The sequence below is a fragment of the Ovis canadensis genome, chromosome 1 (genome assembly GCF_042477335.2).
Source record: "Ovis canadensis isolate MfBH-ARS-UI-01 breed Bighorn chromosome 1, ARS-UI_OviCan_v2, whole genome shotgun sequence".
Classification (NCBI taxonomy): domain Eukaryota; kingdom Metazoa; phylum Chordata; class Mammalia; order Artiodactyla; family Bovidae; genus Ovis; species Ovis canadensis.
Genome location: NC_091245.1, coordinates 190,744,008 through 190,764,647, shown reverse-complemented (window position 1 = coordinate 190,764,647; position 20,640 = coordinate 190,744,008). Strand labels below are relative to the sequence as shown.

The 20,640-nt window shown below is 49.9% G+C and overlaps 1 protein-coding gene across 1 annotated transcript in view; it reads right to left on the bottom strand.

Annotated features, from left to right (window-relative positions):
• Positions 1-5,692: 5,692 nt before the first annotated feature.
• PDIA5 (protein disulfide isomerase family A member 5) overlaps positions 5,693-20,640 on the bottom strand; it is a 92,319-nt gene continuing 77,371 nt past the window's right edge. The window contains exons 14-17 of the mRNA XM_069555642.1: positions 18,352-18,482; positions 12,280-12,350; positions 6,328-6,462; positions 5,693-5,923 (exon numbers count right to left, since the gene is read on the bottom strand). Coding sequence (XP_069411743.1) covers positions 5,843-5,923; positions 6,328-6,462; positions 12,280-12,350; positions 18,352-18,482 — 418 coding nt within the window. The 3' untranslated portion in view covers positions 5,693-5,842. The remainder of the gene's footprint in view (positions 5,924-6,327; positions 6,463-12,279; positions 12,351-18,351; positions 18,483-20,640) is intronic.

Sequence of the window (20,640 nt, the reverse complement as noted above, 5' to 3'; positions counted from 1 at the left end):
CATGGGGTTGCTGAGGGTCGGACCCGACTGAGCGACTTCACTTTGACTTTTCACTTTTGTGCATTGGAGAAGGAAATGGCAACCCACTCCAGTGTTCTTGCCTGGAGAATCCCAGGGACGGGGGAGCCTGGTGGGCTGCCGTCCATGGGGTCGCACAGAGTCAGACACGACTGAAGTGACTTAGCAGCAGCAGCAGCAAGACCATAATGAGATACTACTACACACTATGCTAAAACTAAAGTAACAGCAACAACAACAATAATACCAAATGTTGGTGAGGATGTGGAGAAATTGGATCTCTCAAAATTACTGGTGACAAAGTAAATGATACAGTCACTTTGGAAAAGTATGGCAGTTTCCTTAAAATCAAACACACACATGGCCCAGCAATCATACTCCTGAGTAATTACCCCAGAGAAATAAAAATTTACATCTATACATAAAGCAGCTCTATTGTAATGGTCCAAAATTGGAAACAACCAAAATGTTCCTTAATAGGTAAAAGGTTAAACAAACTGTGGTACATCCATACCACGGTATCCTGCTCAGCACTAAACAGGAAGAAAATATTAGTACATGCAACAACTTGGATAGCCCTCAAGAGCATTACACAGAATGAGAAAAGCTAATCTCGAGAGATTATATGTTGTATGGTCCCATTTTTATAACATTCCCAAGTGGCAAAAGTACAGACAGGGAAAACAAGTTAGTGGGTACCAGGCTTTAGTGGTGAGAGGGAAAGGGAGAAAATGTGTGAACATAAAGTGATATAAGAGAGAATTTTAGTAGAGCAGTTCTGCATTTTGATTGCAGTCCTGGTGATGCAAATCTACACATATGATAAACGGCATAGACATAAGGAATTTCAAGGGACCTTAACAGCCAAAACAATCTTGACAAAGAACAAACGTGGAGGACTCACACTTCCTGATTGCAAAACTTACTACAAATCTACAGCAAGCAAAAGAGTGTGATCGCAGCATAAAGGCAGGCACACAGACCAATGGGATAGAATACAAAGCTCAGAGGTTAAATTCTCACATACATGGTCAAATGATTTTTGATTACGGTTCCAAGACTGTTCAATGAGGAAAAGATAGTTTTTCCTACAAATGGTGTTGGGGAAACTGGGTATTCATATGCAAAACAATAAACCTGGACTCATACCTTACACTTGACTCAAACTGGATCAAAGTCACAAAGGTAAGACATAAAACTCTCAGTAGAAAACATAGGAGAAAAGCTTCAAACTCAGCAATGATTTCCTAGAAAAAGCACAGACAACAAAAGAAAAAATAAATCAGACTTCGCCAAAATTAAAAACTTGTGGGCACTCAAAGACACTATTAAGAAAAGCAAAAAGAAAGACGATCCACTGAATGGAAGAAAATATTTGCATATCACATATCTGATACAGGATTAATATCCATAATGTGTAAAGAACTCCTACATGGAAACAACAATAACAAAACTCCACAAACAATCCATTTCAAAAATGGGCAAAGGACTTAATAGACAGTGCTCCAAAGAAGATACACAAACGGCCAAAAAGCAAATGAAATATGCTCTGCATCACTAATCATTTAGGAAATACAAATCAAAACCACAATGAGATACCACTTTTCGGCCATTGTTGTTGTTCCGTTGCTAAGTCGTGTCTGACTCTGTGTGACCCCATGAACTGCAGCACGCCAGGCTTCCCTGTCCTTCACTATCTCCTGGCGTTTGCTCAAACACATCCATTGAGTCAGTGATGCCATCCAACCATCTCATCTTCTGTTGCCCCCTTTTCCTCTGGACCTCAATTTTTGATGGCTATTATCAACACACACACACACACACACCCAGAAAATAACTTTTGGCAAGGATGTGGAGAAATTAGAACCTATGTGCATTGCTAGTAGAAATTTAAAATGGTGCAGCCACTACTGAAAATAGTACTGATTCCTCAAAAGACTAGACATAGAATTACCATGATCCAGCAATTCCACTTTCCAGACGACTGAAAGCAGGGACTCTCAGACAGATGATTTGCACAATTTTGTTCACAAGAGCATTATTTGAAATAGCCATAAGGCACAGATAGCATAAACGTCCATTGACAGGTGAGAGGATAGATGAAATTTGGTGTATTCATATGATGGAATATTAGCCTGCCTTAAAAGGAAGGAAATTCTGACATATGCTATAACATGATGAACCTTGAAACCATCATGCTTAGTGAAATAAACCAGACACTGAATGACAAATATATGCTCTAGCTTATATGAGGTACCTAGAATAAGGAAATTTATAGAGACAGAGAGTAGAATGGTGGTTACTAGGGGCAGGGAGGAGGGAGATATGGGAAGTTCTTCTTTAATGAATATGGAGTTTCAGTTTGTTGTGATGGAAACGTTCTGGAGTCAGATATTAATGATATAATGATATGAGTCCGCACAACAATGTGAATATACTTAGTGCCACTGAACTGTATAAACTTGAAAAGGGTAAATTTTATGTTATATATATTTCATAACAAAAAAGGCACTCACACACACAGTTCACAGTTGCAGTAACCACATTCCCAATACTCAATAGCCATATGTGGCTAATAGCCACTATGTTGGACATTCTCAGCCTAAAAAAGGATTTGGGGGCAGGCATATATTCAGTAGGAACATAACAGTAATTTGGTTTTCACATTTAGCTCAAGGATATCAGTTTCATTTTTCCAGCCTTAAAATAATAAAATAATTGTTGTTCAGTTGACAAGTCATGTCTAGTTGTGACTCCATGCACTGCAGCATGCCAGGCTTCCCTGTAACTTCACCATCTCCCAGAGCTTGCTCAAACTCATGTCCATTGCGTCGGTGGTGCCATCCAATCATCATCCTTTGTTGTTCCCTTCTCCTGCCTTCAGGCTTTCCCAGCATCAGAGTCTTTTCCAATGGGGCAGCTCTTTGCATCAAGTGGCCAAAGTATTGGAGCGACAGCTTCTGCATCAGTCCCTCCAATGGATATTCAAGGTTGATTTCCTTTAGGATTGACTGCTTTGAGTAAACAGCAAAAACATACCTGCAGGGAGCTCAGTTCTAACCAGCAATGCCCAGTCACTGTACCTGGGAGCCTCTTGGGAACAGGACTGGCCCCTCCTCCATTCTGTGTGATTTGGGCAAGCCATGTGAGCCCCAGGCTTCACCTCCTGGTGCTTTCTAGATGAGATTACACATCTTTTTACCTTGGAGAAGCAAATCTGTTCCTGAACCCAGAGCACCACCTGCCTGTGCCTGGCATAGAAGAGTTTCTGAAAGCCAAACATCTCTAGAAAGGGAGGGTACCACATGGGGAGATGGGAAGGGCTGGGGGGCCAGCCCTGGTTAGTGCTGATGGGCAATCACCTATGGCGGGAGGCACAGGGGGCCACAGGGTAAGGCAGACCAGGAGGGAATGGACTGGAAGCAATGACCCAAAGGAGAGAAACTGAGGTGAAGGTTATGCCAAAGCCACCAGAATGAAGACTGGAAATCCATTTTTTCCTAACTCATACCCTTGCTTTTTGCAGAGAAATCATCCAGCAAAGGTAAGATCTAGGGAAACTGAGGAGATAATGGCAGGTCCTTGAGTGAGGGTTAGGGAGTGGTCTGGGCTGAAGATTGGGTTTCCCAGGTGGTTCAATGGATAAAGAACCTGAAGACCTGGGTTTGATCCTTGGCTTGGGAAGATCCCCTGGAGGAGGGCATGGAAACCCACTCCAGTATCCTTGCCTGGAGAATCCCACAAACAGAGGGGCCTGGCGGGCTATGGTCCATGAGGTTGCAAAGAGTTGGACATGACTGAAGCTACTGAGCACGCACGCACACTGTACTGAAGACCAGTGAACCCCCAATGAGCCAAGCATGGGAATGAACCAACCATTGGGAATGGGACTAACCCAGGGGCCATGCTGTAACCAATCTACACAGAGCTCAAGAACTGGGGCATGGGGGGAGAGGCAGGGGGTGGGAGAGTGGAGGAAGGGAGCTCTGTCTGCAGACGTTGCCCAGAGCTGGGCTGAACTTGCTCCAGTCATGCCCAAAGTCATAGCAAACACTAGACACTCTGACAAGGGCTCCATAACTAACAAATCCTGCAAATAGAGAGTGAAAAGAATGCCATTTCCTGATGCTTTCAAGTTCTCACACAGACGCCAACCCAGACTGTGGAATAAGAATGAAAGAAAGCCTTGTGCTTTGAATGTGAGCACCAGTGGCCGTCAGCCAGGGAGTGGCTTTTCTCAGGTATTAAAAATGCAGTTAAAAACATTTTTGGAGACACATATACGTTTCTCCCATGAATACTCCAAACAACTGTTAAGCATACGCGCACACTCTCACAAGCCCCTTGCAGGAGAGGGTATATGACATTCAGCATCAGGATTAAATGGCTCCTTGTCTGATAGTGTATGGCACCAGGGGAGATCAGTAAAGATAAACATGTGCTTCTTTCATATCCGCTCACCTGGAGGGAGACCAGGGGCCACTTTAAAAAGTGGGTGCTTAAAGAAAATAAAAGGTGACCTGGCAGTGGGTGGCCTGGGAAGTTGGGACACTGCCCCAGAACAAGGGTTTTCAAAGCCTTCGGGCTCACTTAATAGCACTATGTGCAGTGTCAGCTGGTCAAGGCTCCCACCCCTTACTGGGGAACCCATCAGCAGGAAAGCAGGGGCTGCAAGAGAGGGTCTGGTCCAGGAAATAGGACTGTGCCCACAGGCTAACTCCCCCATAAGGCCACCAAAGTGTGCTGCCCAGTGTTGCAGCTCCGGAGACTCCACCTCTGAACCACCCCGAGGAGTGTAAGACCGCTGCAGAACACTGAAGTCCAGATAGCGGAGTGAGGCTGCTCTGCTTCCTGTGGAGAAGGACCATGGCTCTGGCAGAAGTGCTAAGCTCAGGGCTGTTGTTACTCATGCAGGGATACAGAGAGCAGGCCTAGTGGGAAAGACAGTCAGGAAAGAGATATGAGAGTGTCAGAGTGAGGCCTGGATGGTGCCCGTCCATGAGAAGCATGCTTGCAAAGATTTGGAGGTTACTGTCGTGGGGCGAGGGGAGCTGGTTTACAGACCAGCATCTGCACACTGAGAATATGCCCCCACATCCCACACACCATCCCTTCCAGCCAGGGTGAGGAGCAAGCTGCCGAACAAAGCGCCCCCTGGCCCATGCCGGACACTCCCTAGTCCACTCTAGATGCCTTCCAGCCTGGGCTTGACCATTGCACCATCCCCTGGAGTGGAGACTTAGTCTTCTTTAATGGGAGAGCTGAGAGGGGATGGAGAGAGGAAGACAGTAATAGCCAGAGAAAGAGAAATATGCAAATACATTCCAGGAAAACACACCCAAACTAAAACCACAATGATCCAGAAAAAGCTAATGCTTGGTTCCCATAAGCTTCACAATCCCATTTTCCTGACCATCCTAATGCATTTACCTCCCCCCCCTCCCCAAATCAGTCATTGTCCAACAGGCTATCTCGTGATCCGATTCCCCTGTTCTGCTCTCCAGTGGCTGACTGGGGCCAGTATCCCTGCCTCCCTCCTCACCTGCCTGCTGCAGAATCTCTCCTGGACAGACATGACCGAGGAGTGGGGCTCCCTGTCCCCCAGGAGAGGACAAAGAAGGAGAGAGGAAACGGCATCCACCTTCGGGCTCCGCGGAAATAACCCACACCACCAAACAATCGGTTGAGTTTTATTTCAAAATTGTACAAAACGGCCATACGCGGCTATAAAAAACTTCGTCTTCAGAACACGTGGAAATTCAGAAAGAACAACAAAACAGGTATCGTTCACAGTGTAATGGAAAAGCTTTCTCTGAGGCAGAAATTACAACTCTTCCTTCTTCTTTCCGAGTCTCTCATGGTCTCCCTCCCGGAGCGTTCGGATAAAACTGGTAAATCCCAGCTCCTGTAGGGAAGGAGGAGAGACAAGGACCTGTAACTCCTGTAAGGCCCTCCCCTCCTGCCCCTTCCCTGACCCTCCGTGTGCTCACACTTCTGCACACAGAGAGGCGCCTGAGGGGGTGGCCGGGGCCATGTGGGCAGCATCGGCTTGACTACGGAGAAGCCCTGAAAGGTGGGTGAGGAAATTCTCCCCGACCCTGGAACCCTGGAATTCTCCTCTGCCCCTACCCTGCTCTTGGGCCAGGACTTGTACGAGAACCTCTTGGGATACCCTTCCAGCTGGGCTGGAGCCTCGCCTTCTTGGCTCTGAGTGCTGCAGCTGACTGTGCTATCTGGGAAGCCCCTCAGTGGCTGTTTCCCTGCCCCTCAGCAGACAGAGCTCGGGGCAGTGCCCCCACCGTGACTCACCGTCGGATTGGTGTCATACTTCTCCACAAACTTCCCATAGTGGTAGTAGTGGAAAGTGGGGTAGGCCTTGACAGCCTCCTGCTGACACAAGTCCTTGTTCTTCTCTTTGATGCAGTCAATAGCGGCACAGGCGATCTGCAGGGAGCAAGAATGCGAGGCTCAGCATGGGGGTCTCCAGTCTGAGCACTGAGGCCTGGACCCTCTGTATGAAGGTTGCACCCGAGGCCCAGATCCTGTGATTTCTGAGCTCCTCCCCATCAGCAGGGACACAATGAACCAAAGCACCCCCAGCCCATGCTCCACTGAGGCCAACAGCACTTGGCTTTTAATTTTCCAGGCAGACAGGTGAGGAATGCCCTCAGACTACCCTTTAAAATCAAGAGTACAATGTAAAGGAAATTAGGACTTGAAAGCATCTGTAAACACTACAAGTTTGTGATACTTTCTGTGAGGCACTGTGAGACTTATTCATTCGTCAGCTAATATTTCCTGAACATCTTTTTGGGGAGGCAGTGTAGCACCAAGGTCAAGAATAAGAGCTTCGAAGTCAAGTTTTCCATGTGTAAGTCTTGGCTTGGCTGCATATTAACACTTACAGGAAGTCACTTAGCATCTTCATGCCTCAACACCCTCATCTGTAAAATGGAGATAGTACCAATACCCCAGCTATCAGGATATCCTGAAGATGAGTGAGATAAGTCAGGGGAGGTGAAGGGCATGTGGTTAGAGGTCAGTACACACCAGCTGCTGTTAGAGGCACTCCTATTGGCCCAGGACACTGGCTCTGTCCCCAACAGGAGCTCAGAACCTGGTCAGGGAGCTGGGTAAAGAGGCAAATCCAAGGCATGGCAGGAGGTGCGTGGAGGTGCTCCATGGTGCCAGGATGGCCTGCAAAGGGGTTCAGAAGCACTCTGCAAAATTTTCCCCCTTGGCGGAGGACTGATGGAGGGGGAAAAGCAGATTCCATCCTGGGGAACACATTCCAGAACCCAGGACAGAGTTCAACATGACTAAAGCAAACAGGTTTTGGCCAGAAAGAGATTCCTAAATTGGCCACTGCCTTCTTCTTGCCCATTTAACAAATTCCACATGCTGGGCAGTTTTTCCTTATTTATTGCTCTTTCCCTATAAGAGGGTACAAAGCAGACATGGGGAACTTTTCTCCTGTTGAGGGTCACAGAGCAGCGGGGGAGAGAAGGCTGATTAATGGCAAGAGCAATCCACAAGCGTTACAGAAGAGGGGTGGGATTGATGAAGCCAAGCCTGCTCTGGATGCTACGAGCACAGTGGTGACCTTGACAAAGTCAGCCATCGAGCAACTGACATTCTTAGTACAGGAAGGCAGCACAGACACATAACCAGAGAGATCACTGTGGAGTCCAAAGGATGCCCTGAAGGAACTAAGAGGGTGCTTGGGTAGACCACGACCAGAGGGGCTGCCTTCACCAGGATGGCCCGGGAGGCCTCTCCAAGGAGCTAACATTTGATCTGAGCCACCAGTGATAAGGCAGCCAGTGGCACGAAGGCCCGAGGGAAGAGCACCCAGCTAGGACCAGCCCATGCCAGGACCCAGAAGAGGAAAGGGCACGGTGCCTTGAGGGCCAGAATGCACTCAGGAGCCCACACAGAACTATGACTGTGCTGGAGCTTTAAAACTGCTGAACAGCCGTCACTCACAGGGTTCTCTGGCTGCTGGTTATTCACATTTGGATGGAGGCCCCCTTTCCAGGCAGGAGAGCCCTGCAGGGCACCAACAGTCATGCTTATTTACCTGTGCCCAGGTGAGCAGGGCTGACAGACAGCGAAGAGCGAGCCTTGCATTCTGGTTACCAGTCACTTATCCCCCACTTACCCACCCTCAAGCCCCCTTCTACCTCCTCGGCTACACAGCATTCTATACGATGAGACCTCTTAGAGCAGACTCTGCAAACTCTGCCCACAATCGCTATTTGACTCTCAGTCCTCTTCTGTTTGGCCCACAGGAAAAAAAAAAAAAGAATCTGACTCAGTCGCCAACCTAGAGAAAGAGCCCAAAGATTTTCATATAAAGTTTGGCTTTCCAGCTTTTCTTTAAAAGCCAAATCTGAGGGCACTAGTCCTGCATTCCCATAGGCAATATGTGGCTAGGAGAGTGGGGTAGCTGTCTCCTTCAGGCAGGGTCAGCTTGCTGCCTGTCTGTATCCACACGTACCAGCAGGCTTCTGAGAATTCCAGCTCATCCCCTAAAGCCCTTCCTGACTTATTTAGGAATGTGAGGCAGAGGCTCCTCTGGCCATCTTCAGGGCTCCGTTTCTCCGGGCAGGAGCGGAGCGGCCGGCCCGGTGGGAACCGCACACCCGGGCAGCCCTCATCTAGGGGCCGTCGCTCCCCTGCTAGGCTGTGAAAGTGTTTAATGAGCTTTGCTCCGGGCCGCTGCTCTCCCTGCATCTGCTTTAAATTATGAATTTAATTTGTATACATTCCCTGGAGCTGTGGGAAATGTAGTGTATGGTTTTATAAATTGACTAAATAAAAAATGGGTACTTATTCTGAATCCCCTAATATAGCTGCCAGTTACATATCCGAAGTGCTTCTTCCAGCTGCAAAGTCTCCTCAGCTCTCAGTCTCTATAGCAGAAGGGGAGACAAGCATGAGCCCTCTACAGGAAGTGGCTTAGACTCTCTGGAAAGAAGGCAGCAAATAAACCTCTCCACATCTATCCCAATTTCACCTCAGTGCTGCCCCCCTTATACCCCCTCAAGATTTGCACCCACTCACCCACAGCACTAAACGCACACTAACTTCTAGATTTGTTCCACAGCAGGTGGCTGTCAGTGTCCTGCAACATCCTGTCCGTCCAGCACAGAAATGATGGAGAGGCTTGAGGGCACATCGCCTGGCTTCCTCGACCTCCGAGGGGGGCAACTCTGTCCCTGCTGAGGTCTCCAGGGACTGAGCCTAGTTAGCCATGCAGTGATTTGCTCATTAACACACCTGCTCTGGCTTCCCTTCCTCCGTCCCCTCCACTGCTCCCCAAGACTACCTTCCCAGAAAGCCCCTGCACAGGAGCCCAGGCCTCGAGTCCACTTCTGGGAGACCTCTGACAATGCCTATACATTCGGTTCTGATGCTGCCCCTTTCCATCTTGTAGCTTTGGGCTAGTCACTTAACCTCGCTGAGACTCAATCTCCTCATCTGTAAAATGAGAGAGTAATAATACCGAGGTGACTAAACTACTGTGAGGACAAGGTAACAAAAGCCTTCAGAAGTAATATCAGCAGAAGAGGAGGAGCACTTAGGAACTATCAAACATGCTACCCAGGTCCTTCATCCAGTCAACATCTACAGAGATGTCAGGCGTCGAGGCTGGGGGGATTCAGGCGCAAATGAGGTCTCTGTCCTCAGGGAGATCTCCCTTCTATGAACTCGAGGGACGACACAACACACACCACACAGCCAGAGCTAACCTAGCTTCGCCAGCCAATCACAGAGGGGCTCCCGCTGCTCCAGGGCCTGCTCCTGGGATGACCTTGCACCTGGCCGGGAGCTGTGCTGAACTGCTGACCCCTCACCCCCGGGCTGGGACACTTTGCTGAGCCGTGAGAGACAGGCCCCACTTTGCCAGGCCAGTGGTCAGCCTTCCACTTGAGATCCTTGTCCTAACGGCCACCTCCAGAACACCTCCTGTTCCAACACTAACACTGTGCGGCCCTTTCTCCGCCCAGCACGCCAACTGCTGAAGTCCCCAGTAACCTCCTGGGAGGGGAGGCTCCCCAGTTAAAATATGAACTGCCTCATGTGGCTTTATTGATTCAGTAAAATAAATCTCTGCAGGAGCTAATATTGACTTTAGCTATGAAAATGGAAGTGAACAACCAACTGCATATTGATTGGGGAAGGAACAGGGACAAGCTTCTGGGTGGGAAAAAAAAGCAATTCTGCCTCACAGGTGGCAGCACGGGGTGTCAGGAAGAATTGGGAGTCAGGAGACCCACTTCGGGCTGTCAGTGACACACAGGGTGTCCCTGGGCAAGAGACACAGCTCCTCCTTTCTGGGCCTTCATCCCTCAGGAGGAGGAGAGGGCTGGACAGCCCAGCAGTCCCTAAACACCAGCCTGTGGTCAGCACAAATTCCTGGAGCCATCCCCCGAGGCTCTGATCTGATAGTTCTAGGATGGCACCCAGCCATCACGGCACCAGCGCCCCTGGCTGAAAACAGGATGCTTCCTGCTGGTACTGAGAGCCATCTCCAGGAACGCTGGCCTGCCAGCTGCCTGGGACAGAGAGCTAAGTGTCTTCCTGAAAATGAGTGAGGGCGATGCCTGGCTTGGAAGGAGAGACAAGGAATAACAGGGGGAATAACTCTAGGAAAAGGTCAGCAATGTTACTGGCCCAAGTTAAGATAATTAAGCAAAGGCATATCAGTATCTCAGAGAAGGAGGGGGTCACCATGGAAACGAGACCCCTGTGCATCAGCAGGGGGGACGGAGAAGAGAAGGAACAGCCCTCAGCTGCCAATGGCGGGCACAGCCAGCCTGGTCTCATGAGGACTGGTGTGATCCCCTCCTGGGCCCTGGAGACCTGAGCAGCCAAGGGGCGGGGTGCCCCCACTCCGGTCACCCTCCTGTGTGCCCAGGGAGCCAAGTGTTCTGGGTAAAGAATGATGGGAGCTGTGTTGGAGAGACTGCCAGTCCAGCTCTGGTCCTGGGGAGTAAAGGCCTCCCTGAACCAACCCACGCCCAGCCCTGCAGGGATGAGCAGCCTGGGATGAGCTGGAGGGGCCAGACTGGGAGCAGCCATCCTGCTCAGGTTGAGGGTGGCAGAAGTGGGTGGAGGGGTGAGGGAGACAGAAGACAGGAAGCACCTCCCTGCCGTGCCCCTCTCAATGCAAGCCAAGTGGCAGGGAGAGGACAGAAGTATTCTGGTCCTTATATTCCTGCTTGATGGTGAAGGGTGTCTCAAGGGCACAGGCAGGGCTCGCAGGTGACCATGGGGCTTCCTGATTCAGGGACGGTGTCTGGAGCCTGAGTCCTCCCACATGTGCCTGGCTTCCTCTGACTCACTGTTCCTATACAGCTCTCACCACCCCATCACTGCCATCCTGGGGCCAATGCAAGGCGATCTCAGCATCTGTATCCCACCTGCCCCAGCTGCGCCTGACAATTCCACCTGGAAAAATAAGGCAGAGATGTACTGGACTTTGGATTTGGGTGTGTGTGAGTGTGTTTGGGGAGCATTTCAGGGGACAGGTTCCTACGATGGAATCCCAAGCTGGGAAGAGTCTTTGCGACCATCTAAGCACTGTGACTTTAGAAGAAGGAAACGTTGAGACCTGGAGAGTCTTACAGCTCACGCAGCTTAGCAGCAGCCCAGATGCACCAGCCTGAGTTCCGGGGTCTTCTCGCTGCCTTGTGCCCCCACAGCCTCGGAGTCTGCCTGGTCTGCTGGAGCTGCCTGGGGGAGTGCCTGGGGCCCCCTCCCTGTGCTCTAAGCCGATCTGCAGCTCTAGCTTGTTAATTTTCTGCTTCATCAGTCAGCAGCTGCAGGAGCCTTTCACTTAGGCGGGATGAGGCTCCGTTCCCATGGCCTTGCTCTCCTCCACCTTGGCCGCCTCCAGTTGACTTTTGTGGGATATTTTTATTTGTACTTTTAATTACACAAGTAGTGCATGACTACAAATCCTACTGTAAAAAGATGTGAGCATTAAAAAAGAATGAACAAATGACCCCTTTACCACCCCCTCCTTCAAGGAAGGGCTGTAACGGTTCAGTGTATCCCTTTCAGTCGATTTTGCAGCATAAATGCAGCCAGCTCTATCCTGCCTTCTAAAAAGGATGTCCTGGTTGCCAGAAATCCCTCTGTCTCAGCAGAAGCTGCTTGGGGAGGGCAATATGAACAGAAGGGAGGAAGGTGTGGGCACTGGAGTGGGAAGCTGGAGGCGGGACAAGAGACGAAGAGGAAGGGTGTCCTTACCTTACGGTCATCTTTGAAGGCATCAGCAGCGGCAGTGAAGTGTGGAATGGCCTTCTTACAGTGCGGGCACCCTGTGTGAGAGGGAAGGAGAGAGCCTTGCACATGGAACTTCCAGAGAGGCCTTTCCAGGAGTTCCTCTCCTCCCAGCAGACTTCAGGGTTCATCTGACTCCCACCGTCTGCACACCCACCGTCAGGGTTCAGGTATCAACCCCACCACTCGAACCCTCCATGGTGCGTCTGCTGTCCACACGAGGTCTCTGCAGGAGGCCTGTGCCAGTATGAGATTCACACTGGCCTGGGACCTCCCACCCCATGCCCACCCCCAAGGCTGGGGGTGGGGGACACAGACACTGTGGTCTTGCTCTGCAAGCTCCTTGCACGGAGGGCTGCCCTCAGGGTTCAGAAGAGCCTGATCCAGGGTGCGGCGGGAGCTTCGGGCTTCGAAGAGAAGGACACGTGCTCTGGCTCTTTGGAGCCTGTTATGAAGCTCCTTCTTGTGCCCCAGTGACAATGGCAGAGCTCGTCACTTCATGACTGAAAAGGTGCATGTGGGAAAGTGGAGGGCAGGAGGAAGCTCTCTGCCTGACTCAGGCAGCTCATAAACTGCTGTCGAGCCCCACATTCCCCCCAGCTCTCACCCCCGGACCGAGGACCCCTGGTTGTCATGCTGTCCTTCCACTCCTGCCCTAGAGTCCGCCTGAACTCTGGATCCAGGAACGGGAGCATCGAGGTCAGGCTAAGAGGAGGACAAGCTGCTGGATCCCTGCCACTTCTCAGGGCCTGGGTTCCCGACTTGGGGATGAGGACCACAGCTCCAGAGGCCCTGAATGGGACAGTGGCAGGTGTGCTGCCCCGAGCCCCTCCGGTTCCAGTGACAGGTCCCCGGCATGGGGCCCACCTGCGTGCAGCCTCGTTCTTCTGTCTCAGCAAGCCCGGGACACCGTCCTCCAGGAAGGAAGCCCAAGAAACTGCAGGCTGCTCTGGCCCAAACCTGCTTTCCTGGCCTTCCCCTCAGCTTTGGTCCATTAAAACCCAAACCCACCTCTCCCTACCGCTCTCCAGACACTGAACCCAACTGCCAAGAGAACAGAACTGCTTTGAGGGAAGGAGTTCCCTGACTGTGGTAATTAATTCTGATCAAATCACAGGTGGGAGAGGCCAAATGCCCCCTGGGGAGCCCGGGCTCCGGCCAACTTCTTGACCAACAGTCGGACCAGGCCTTCGGGCCCTCCCACGGCGTTGGGGAAGCCAAGGCAGAGAACAGAGACAGCCTGGCTCATCTGCTCTCTCTCTTTTTAAAATAAGGTAATAATGACTGACATTTCAAAGGGTTTTGTGAAACCAAATTAAGGCAGAGCTACAACTTTGATCTGAATTTAGCACCTGAGCTGGTTTCTGAAGAGGGTGGAACCACCCATATGGCCTGGCTAGTGGAGTGGCCAGCTGGCCCCAGAGCAGCATGGATGGCGGTGATGGGAGGATTTTCCCAACGTCCATCACAGGAGTGGAGAAGTGAGCTGGGCTGGTTACAGTTACACCACAACTGAGACAAAGTACTGAGCACAGCCTAACTCATGGCAGATGCTGATGGCAATTATAAGAACATGGTACTAATCTGACCCAATAGAGAGAAGAATGGCTCAAATTCATGCAAATATCAATACTACAAAGGAATGATGGTAAAGAGCTTTCAAAACATTTAAAGAGAAAAATATACTGGTTGAGAGTTCATCAAAGTGTGCCCTGCAGTACCTAGAAGTCCCCTGTGAGTGGCACGTGAATGCCCACTAAGACATCAGGCTGGCTGGAAATAAGCTACTCCCTTCCTCAAATCTGGTATCACTAATTTCTCCTTTTTAACTTCTCTGCTTACTGAAAGCATAAAGGTCACTGTCAGTTAGTGCAAATTCCTGCTACCATCAATTTAAAGCATCCAGGCCTCAGATTAATGGCCTTCTGCTACATCTCATTTTCTCATTATCCAAAAGAAAGAGCATGGCAGATGAATAACTAGAGGGGAGGTTGTTTTAGAAAGGGCATGAAGATGTTCCCCAGACATGTCAGGTGGGCCAGAAGAGGCATGATTTTTTAATATGAGCTCTTTAAAAAGGCACCACCTCTGTGTTGCAGGAAACTAAAGCAGCCTCCCAGAGTTGGGAGAGAGAAACAAAGACCAAGGACAGGACAGAAAATTCCAATTTCAACTCAGCCAAGCTGGCTTAAGAGGGGCGGTCACCATGACCAGACCATTCAGAGCCAACAGAGGGGCCTGGAACAGGAGAGAACAACCAAACAGCAGGAGCTGTGTAGAGACTATGGAGGGAGGATGTGAGGGGAGGTGGGATTGGGGGACAGGGCAAATGGGCACCTGCTTTTTACTTTACACCCACCTTTATCAGGTATGTGACCTTTCTGCAGTATTTAGATTCTTTACATACAAATTAAGTATATGTTGTAGTCCATGGGGTAGCAAAGAGTCAGACACGACTGAGTAACTAACCCTTTTACTTCACTTCAGTATACACTACCTATAGGATAAATAAGAATATATTATTTTATTGCTATTTTATTGCCAAGAAAAAGAAATGCAAAAAAGGCAAAATAGTTATCTGAGAAGGCCTTACAAATAGCTGAGAAAAGAAGAGACGCTAAAGGCAAAGGAGAAAAGGAAAGATATGCTCATTCAAATGCAGAGTTCCAAAGAATAGCAAGGAGAGATAAGAAAGCCTTCCTCAGTGATCAGTGCAAAGAAAGAGAGGAAAACAACAGAGTGGGAAACACTAGAGATCTCTTCAAGAAAATTAGAGATACCAAGGGAACATTTCATGCAAAGATGGGCACAATAAAGGACAGAAATGGTATAGACCTAATAGAAGCAGAAGATATTAAGAAGAGGTGGCAAGAATACACAGAAGAACTGTACAAAAAAGATCTTCACAACCCAGATAACCACGATGATGTGACCACTCACCTAGAACCAGACATCCTGGAATGCAGGCCTTAGGAAGCATCACTACAAACAAAGCTAGTAGAGGTGATGGAATTCCAGCTGAGCTATTTCGAATCCTGAAAGATGATGCTGTGAAAGTGCTGCACTCAATATGCCAGCAAATCTGGAAAACTCAGCAGTGGCCACAGGACTGGAAAAGGTCAGTTTTCATTCCAATCCCAAAGAAAGGCAAAGACAAAGAATGTTCAAACTACTGCACAATTGTACTCATCTCACACACTAGCAAAGCAATACTCAAAATTCTCCAAGCCAGGCTTCAACATTTCCTGAACCATGAACTTCCAGATGTTCAAGCTGGTTTTAGAAAAGGCAGAGGAACCAGAGATCAAATTGCAAACATCTGTTGGATCATCAAAAAAGCAAGAGAGTTCCAGAAAAACATCTACTTCTGCTTTATTAATTATCCCAAAGCCTTTGACTGTGTGGATCACAACAAACTGTGGAAAATTCGAAAGAGATGGCAACACCAGACCACCTGACCTGCCTCCTGAGAAATTTGTATGCAGATCAAGAAGTAACAGTTAGAACTGGACATGGAATAACAGACTGGTTCCAAATCAGGAAAGAAGTATGTCAAAGCTGTATTTTGTCACTCTGCTTATTTAACTTATATGCAGAGTACATCATGAGAAATGCTGGGCTGGAGGAAGCACAAGCTGGAGGAAGCACAAGCTGGAATCAAGACTGCCGGGAGAAATATCAATAACCACAGATATGCAGATGACACTACCCTTATGGCAGAGAGCAAAGAAGAACTAGAGAGCCTCTTGATGAAAGTGAAAGAGGAGAGTGAAAAAGCTGGTTTAAAACTCAACATTCAAAAAATGAAGATCATGGCATCTGGTCCCATCACTTCATGGCATATAGACGGGGGAACAATGGAAACAGTGACAAACTATTTTCTTGGGCTCCAAAATCACTGCAGATGGTGACTGCAGCCATGAAATTAAGATGCTTGCTCCTTGGAAGAAAAGCTATGACCAACCTAGACAGCATATTAAAAAGCAGGGACATTACTTTGCCAACAAAGGTCCGTCTAGTCAAAGTTATGGTTTTTCCAGTGGTCATGTATGGATGTGAGAGTTGGACTATAAAGAAAGCTGAGCGCTGAAGAATTGATGCTTTTGAACTGTGGTGTTGGAGAAGACTCTTGAGGGTCCCTTGGACTGCAAGGAGATCAAACCAGTCCATCCTAAATCAAATCAGTTCTGAATATTCATTGGAAAGACTGATGCTGAAGCTGAAACTCCAATACTTTGGCCACCTGATGAGAAGAACTGACTCCTTGGAAAAGACCTTGATACAGGGAAAGATTGAAGGCAGGAGGAGAAGGGGACAACAGAGTATGAGATGGTTGGATGGCATCACCAATTTGATGGACACGAGTTTGAGAAGGTCCAGGAGCTGGTGATGGACAGGGAAGCCTGGCGTGCTATACAGTCCATTTGGTTGCAAAGAGTCGGACATGACTGAGTGACTGAAATGAACTGATTTTATTGCTGAAAACATTTTAAAGATTTTTTTCCATTAGGTAGTCCCCTCCCCCCTGCCCCTGTCCAGTGATGAACACACATCTCAGAGCCTGGAGCAGAGCTCAGGGCAGGACATGGCAGCAAGGGAGATGAAAGACTCCAGACACCAAGCCCTCTGCCAGCAGCTGAGTCGCTCAGCAACAGGCCCTGCATGGATCACATTTAGTTATTTCTCATTGGGAAGGACTGTGAGACTTTTGAGGTGGGCAGGGACCAGGCCTCTTTCCCAGGTATCCTGGGTCCCAGACATGAAGCACAAACTGTTACTTTAAGGAGGTCATTAGCACCCCAGCAGGGTAGGTGTCCCCACTGAGGTCTGGGGGCAAGGGGAGAGAATTTGGGGAAAGTATTCAGTCTGCAGTACTCTCTCAAGTCCACCCCACGGCTGGTCAAAGACTCTTTCTCCAACCAGGTTCTCACCAGGTGCTGGGAAGTAACTACCATCTGAATCAGAATTGTGACTAAGGCAGGGTATCAGCCCAGGCTGCGAGAAGGGCTCCATCATCACTAACTTGCCAAGCCTCAGGCAAGTCAGGCATCTCCTGGTCTCAGTGCTGCACCCCCAACTCTGCCTGGAAGGAAGACAGCTTCTTAAGATCTACAGTCTTCTGGACTTACTCTCAGGACAGAGGAGGACAGGAGGAAGCTCTGCAAGGAACTGAAAGAGCGCAAGGCCCACTTGCAGAAGAAAAGGCACAACCAGAGGAAGCGTCAGCCACAGGAGGGCGGGGCTGAAGGCTAGGCCAGGAGGTGACCTGCCTGGACAGTGAGAGCTGAGCAGACCTTCCTCACTGGAGAGGAAGGGACGGGAGGCTAGGACTAGACTGAGCCGCCTGCTTCTCTGCGGAGCGCAGCTTTGTTATCCCCATTCCATTACACTAAGCTGTAACGTGGGGGAGAAAGGGCAGAGCAAGAAATTCAAGAGCCTTTCCCTTACGAATCAGTGAACAACTTTAAAATGGGAACACACACAATTTGAGATCACAAACACCTACATCAGCAGACACGTCATCCCCTCAACTTAAGCTTTGATTAAAATGGGGATCCTGGTGGGGAGCTCTGAGCGAACGTAACTGAACTTCCATCACAGCTTCAACCCCATGGCTTCTGAGCCACTCAGGAAGGTCGGGGAGAGGAGGCTGGGCTGGCGGTGCTCAGGAAGACAGGGACACAGAGGCCTAATGAGGCAGGCTGAATTCCCAGCTAATAAGTGCCAGGGTTCAAAGGTGAAGTCAATGGCTGGAGGGATGGAGAGAGCCAGAGGGGAGAGAGTCCAGGGACGTGAGGTGGCTGAGTAATCATTAATACAAGGCAGGCCCCAGGCACAGGCAGAAGCAGAGGGCTTTAGGACTATTGTGAGAACAGAACCCAACCGAGCTGGCCCTGGATTCTGAAGGACCTCAGCCAGGAATGAAACTAGAGCCCTGCTCACAGCAAAAATGGCCCAGAGTTGGCGTGCGGCTGCCCAGGTCCCTAGGAGATCTCTCACCCCATCCTTCACCCCTCGGTGAGCGCCCCAGCGACTTACATGGGGCGTAGAACATGACCAAAGCGTGCTTCTTCCGCTTCAGGCTCTCCCGGAAGTTGTCCCCAGCCAGATGCAACACGCTGGTTTGCTGCTCTTCCCAGGCGGGGTCTGGGGGTGGCGGGGACTCGGGGCTAAAGGAATTGGAATGGAGGGGAGACAGTCACTGGGAGAAGTGCTTCCACCACTGCCCCAACCCCCAGCCACTCAGGGGAGCACATAAGAGAAAATCACTTTGCATCCTTTCCAAAACTGAGTTCAAATCCTCAGTTTAAACAGAAAGAAAAGTGAACTGTCTGCAAAGATTCCCTCCAAGGAGCCTCTTGAGAAGCCATTTTGTGAAGGTGTGAAGGACCTGAGCCTGTTCTGGCGACAAGGAGTCTCTCCAGTCGTCTCCTCGCCCTGGGGAGAACCCCAGCACCTGGGCGCCCTCTTTCCCTCCCTCCTGCCTCTTCTGGTACCCTAAGCACTCCACGATCCTCTGCTCCCGGGCCTTTGTTCTGGTGCAGAGAGCATGAGCCACAGAGTGAGGTAGGGTCTGCGTTCAAATCCCGATTACCGATCACCTGTGTGACCTTAGGTTAGGTTACCAAACCCTTCTGAGCTTCCATTTTCCTTTCTGTTAAATGAGTACAAAGATACCTACTTCCTGGGGTCCTTAAGAAGAGCAGAGACAGAGTATGTAAAGCACCTAGTCGGTCAAGCAACTAACAGTCGCTAAGAGCCTGTAAGCGCTCATAAAGGACAGGCATTTGAGAAAGGTTCACAATTTTTCAGCCTACTTCTGTCCACTGGTTCCCTCCACTCTGCCTCACAGAAGTATAGATCTCCAGGGTCTTTTAAAGCCCTTGCTGCCCTTGACCCCCTTCCTACAATCATGCTTCTCTCTCCCTTCTCTGAGAAGTGGCTTTGGGGAGTGGTCCAGAACCCACGCTGCCACATCCACTCCCTGCCTGCACCCCCTCTTCTCCCGGTGCCACACAGCTCCTGCCCGCCGGACCTCAGGCCTCGTACCCAGCGAGGGCAGCACAGCGCAGTGCCAGCTGCCCCAAGTTCACACTCACCTTTCAGAAGCCCTCCTTCCAGGCACCTACAGAGACCCCACCCACCTTCCCCAAAGCCCGTTCTCTTCTTCTGGTTCCATCTCCATGCTCCTGCAATTCCCAAAAGGTTTCATCCATCTGCGTGGCTTCCATAACCCCCTAAGCTGAGGATGACTCGAGCCCTGACCTCTCATCCAAGCCCATTTCCAGGTGTTTTCCCAGTATTTCCACCTGGAGGTCCAATCCCAACAAGATTTAGAACTGTTCCCCTTCTTCCACACCTCCCCAAACAGTTTTCTTCCCCACCTTCATTTGGTTAATGGCACCCCTGCTCTTGTGACCAAGACTGGCCCCTCCCAGCCTTCCTGTCTTGCCCTGTTCTTTGCCCTCCAGATCCCCTCATACACCCTGGGTTCCTCAGCTGACACCACCCACCAACCCTCTGCTCTGTCCCAGGATCCTGCTTCCCTGGGCTGGTCTGCTCGTGGGCACATCTTAGTCACCTGATTGGGTCACTCGTGCACAAGCCTGCAGGCACCATCAATCTAACCCGACACCATCTGCTCGCCCTCCTGCTGGTGGCCTCAGCTCCTCATCATCTCAAAGCATCTGCTGTTAAATGATGCTCTGCCTGGTGGATTCTTTTGAGCTTCCAAAGAACCACAATTTGTCCCGAGGAAAGGCACTTCACCTCTCTGAACCAAGGAAATAGGGATAGGCTTCGGTAGGATCTGAGTATAAAATGGGGCAACAGTTATACAAGCATGCTGCCAAGGCTGGGAGGTTCCAGCACTTGGGTGGTAGCACCATCAGTTACTGCACCACATGAGAACTGGCATCAATAACAAACACAGCTTCCTCTGAGTATTTCCACACACCATGCACAATAATCCAATTTAATTCTCTGAACAAGTCTATGGGAAAAGTATTGTCTCCACTTTACAGATGGGAAGCTGGGGCTTAGCAGGGTCAAGTAAATGGCCCAGGGTCATGATCTGAGTGCAGGGCTCTCACACTCTGAAGCCCATGCTCTTACCCTAGTGCTTTTTCAGGTGGTGACTAGGACAGGAAGGACAGAGACCCTCCATGCTCACTATCTGTGTCCAGTCCTCGGGACCAAGGATTGGCAATGATCAATCCTCTGGTTCCCCCAGCTCTCTAACCACAGTGCAAGCACCAGGGACCTCACCTGAGCCCCTGCCCTGCTCAGACCTTCCCAGGGAACTAGCCCTGGCAGCAGAGCAAGGCC